The following is a 2665-nucleotide window of genomic DNA, read 5'->3' as shown; positions in this document are numbered from 1 at the left end:
TTTATTCCACCATCTGCTTGAACAACAATCCTTCCTCCTAACAAAATCTGACAATTCGAGAGAACCTTGAGTTCTAGACATGTTGTAGCACAAGATAATTAGTGTGCGGACCATTTTCATTTATATAGTGCTCTGTGAACACAAATTAGTTAGCATAAATTAGTTAAATGACGAAAAATTAGGTGTCTATTTACTTGTGACCACTCAGTGTACATTAAAATGTGTATTAATAGCTACATTTTGATGTCAAGTTTATTTGCATACCATGATGATAAAGTACTTTAATTAAATTTTGAATGTAACTCAAACCTTGTCACGTGCAGGAAAGGATGCCTGTATGGAAAGAATAAATATTGTGGGCTTTTATTCAAAACATTTTAAAGAACATAGTTTTACTTCAGGTATTGTTTTGAGAAGAATAACTTAAGTGTTTCTCTGAAAACCTTAACATTATATACACAAGGTCAAACCATTTGGTCAAAGCATATATTGGAGAATTAATGTGTACTTTAATTTAACTTATTATGTTTATCTTCACAACATGTTTCAAGCTTTTAATAAACATGAAAAGTCAATTGTACACGAAAACAATTTTTTTTAATGATGCAATTCTGAAAGATTTGTCTGTGAATTTCTGAAGCTTTTAATAAGTCAGTCTGAGTGGTAAGTGATTTTTCATACTAAGAATAAATTACATTTGCACAACTTCTAGTACCTCCTAATTGATTGTAAAAAGTTTGTTTTTTTCAATCATTTTTTATATTTTATATTATTTTCTATACCACAACACTAACTGCATATAGACTCAATCAATTTGACCAACTTTGTAACTACCATGTGAAAAGAAATGCCAATTAAATCCTAATTACCTTTTTTTATTTTTAGAATGACTGTATATTGTAAGAGACAATTACAGTTATTTATCCTAAAAACTTCAGTCCTCTAACCATTTCACAACTGCTTTCATTTAATTTTATTGTTTTATTGCTCTTTGGACAGTGTCTAACTACTAAACTTGTGTAAGAGTGACAAATTGTCCATTGAGTACTTTAGTTTGTATATATTTCAGATATGCAACTTAGAACACAAGTAATACAATGTCCTGTAACTATTATAATGTAATTGGTTTTGTAATTAATCTCTATGAGTGAGTTTAAGTAATTTCATTGGCTGGATGAGGCATCTCTGCAATAGTACAAAATGAAAGTGTTGGCTGAATGATTCATAAACTGTCATTAGAATGAACTAGACTTATAAGGAATTCAGTAAATTAAAATATTATAAATAATCCAATAGCAAATATCAAAAGAATTATTAGCATTTTTTGAAGGCTGGATGTGATAAAAGGGTATGGCATGTGAGTCTGACTTTTTAATTTTTATATCAGTTAAACAAGAAGATTGGAGGCTATAAGTTTAGTTTATGTCTTAGCAGTATCTATAATGTAAGTGTGTATTTTATATTAAAACTCAGGAGCTCATATAGGGGTAAAAAGAGTATTTAAAATGGGTAGTTTTGATCAAGGAAGTATGTTGTACAGGGAGATGGAGATTGAGAATTTGTTTAAAAATTATCTTTTGGAGATAAGAAATCAAACTTGCATAATTAGAAATATTAATTATAAATTACATTTTGATGCCAAGTTTACTGATGTTCAATGATAATAAAGTAGTTTAATTAAATTTTGAATGTAACTGTCATATAATAAGGTCATATAATGTGCACATTGACCCCCACCCATACACATAGGAGTAAACATTCTATTTAAAACATTTGTCTTTAACAGTACAAAGTTTTGTAGAGCAAATATATGTACCATTTATATTTTATAATAACTACGTGTTTCTGTGTCCTTACAGAAAATCAAAGGAGAATTTGTGGAAAAGGGTAGTTAAGTTTTTAGAAGAAAACGAGTCTCGTGTACGGGTCGAGGACCAGCATATTGCAGGAGAAGTTTTCAATGTGTGGCGTTGGATACAGATATCTCCACCAGAGGTAAGCTTCCTTTTTTGTTTTGTATTTTCTGGTGAGTAGTTATTTCCCTGATTTGCTTTTGTTGTTTTATATTACTTAAAAGTAAAGGCTTGATAGTACGTGTGAGAATGTATTATAATAATGAAAGTCTTCCGGAAATCCGGATATTTCTAAAAAAATCCTGAAAACCTCCGGTTTTCTTCCGGAGAAACAAGTTTTTTTTAATTATTTATCGGGTTTTGGTGTTCCGTGCCATAGATAAGCGTATATGCAATCGCACAGTTTGTTTACATTCGGCGAAAGGGCGCCGCCATTTTGTAGTCTTGCAATGCTTGCTGGCATGTACAAGACCTTGTATGCTTATAATGCAAACTTCATGTCATGTGAATGAGATTTTATCTCGAAAACGTGCTTTAGAAAACGCGGTCATTCTTTTGTGTACCTTCCTATTGAGCGAGACAATTGAAGAGCCTTATCTATTCAAAGATGTTTACCAAGAGATAATAGATCAAATGAACTAAGAACTCTCCGTAGTATTTTATGTGATTATGTTTTGGATTTTCACTGTGACCACTGATAGGGGGAATTTGAGCAGGCAAGTGCCTATGGGGATATTCTGCCCAAATTTTCTTAAAGTCAGGACTTAAGTTTTTTCACGGTTATATACACAGTGTGTGTGTGTGTGTGTACA

The 2665-nt window shown here is 31.3% G+C and overlaps 1 protein-coding gene across 1 annotated transcript in view; it reads left to right on the top strand.

The window, feature by feature from the left end:
• The window catches only part of LOC106459664 (inner nuclear membrane protein Man1-like), a 59894-nt gene that overhangs the window by 32543 nt on the left and 24686 nt on the right, over window positions 1-2665 (top strand). Inside the window, exon 5 of the mRNA XM_013919304.2 lies at window positions 1860-1995. Coding sequence (XP_013774758.1) covers window positions 1860-1995 — 136 coding nt within the window. The remainder of the gene's footprint in view (window positions 1-1859; window positions 1996-2665) is intronic.

Source organism: Limulus polyphemus, unplaced genomic scaffold (genome assembly GCF_000517525.1).
Source record: "Limulus polyphemus unplaced genomic scaffold, Limulus_polyphemus-2.1.2 Scaffold646, whole genome shotgun sequence".
Classification (NCBI taxonomy): domain Eukaryota; kingdom Metazoa; phylum Arthropoda; class Merostomata; order Xiphosura; family Limulidae; genus Limulus; species Limulus polyphemus.
Note: the sequence above shows the minus strand (reverse complement) of the source record. Positions and strands in the feature narration are given on the sequence as shown.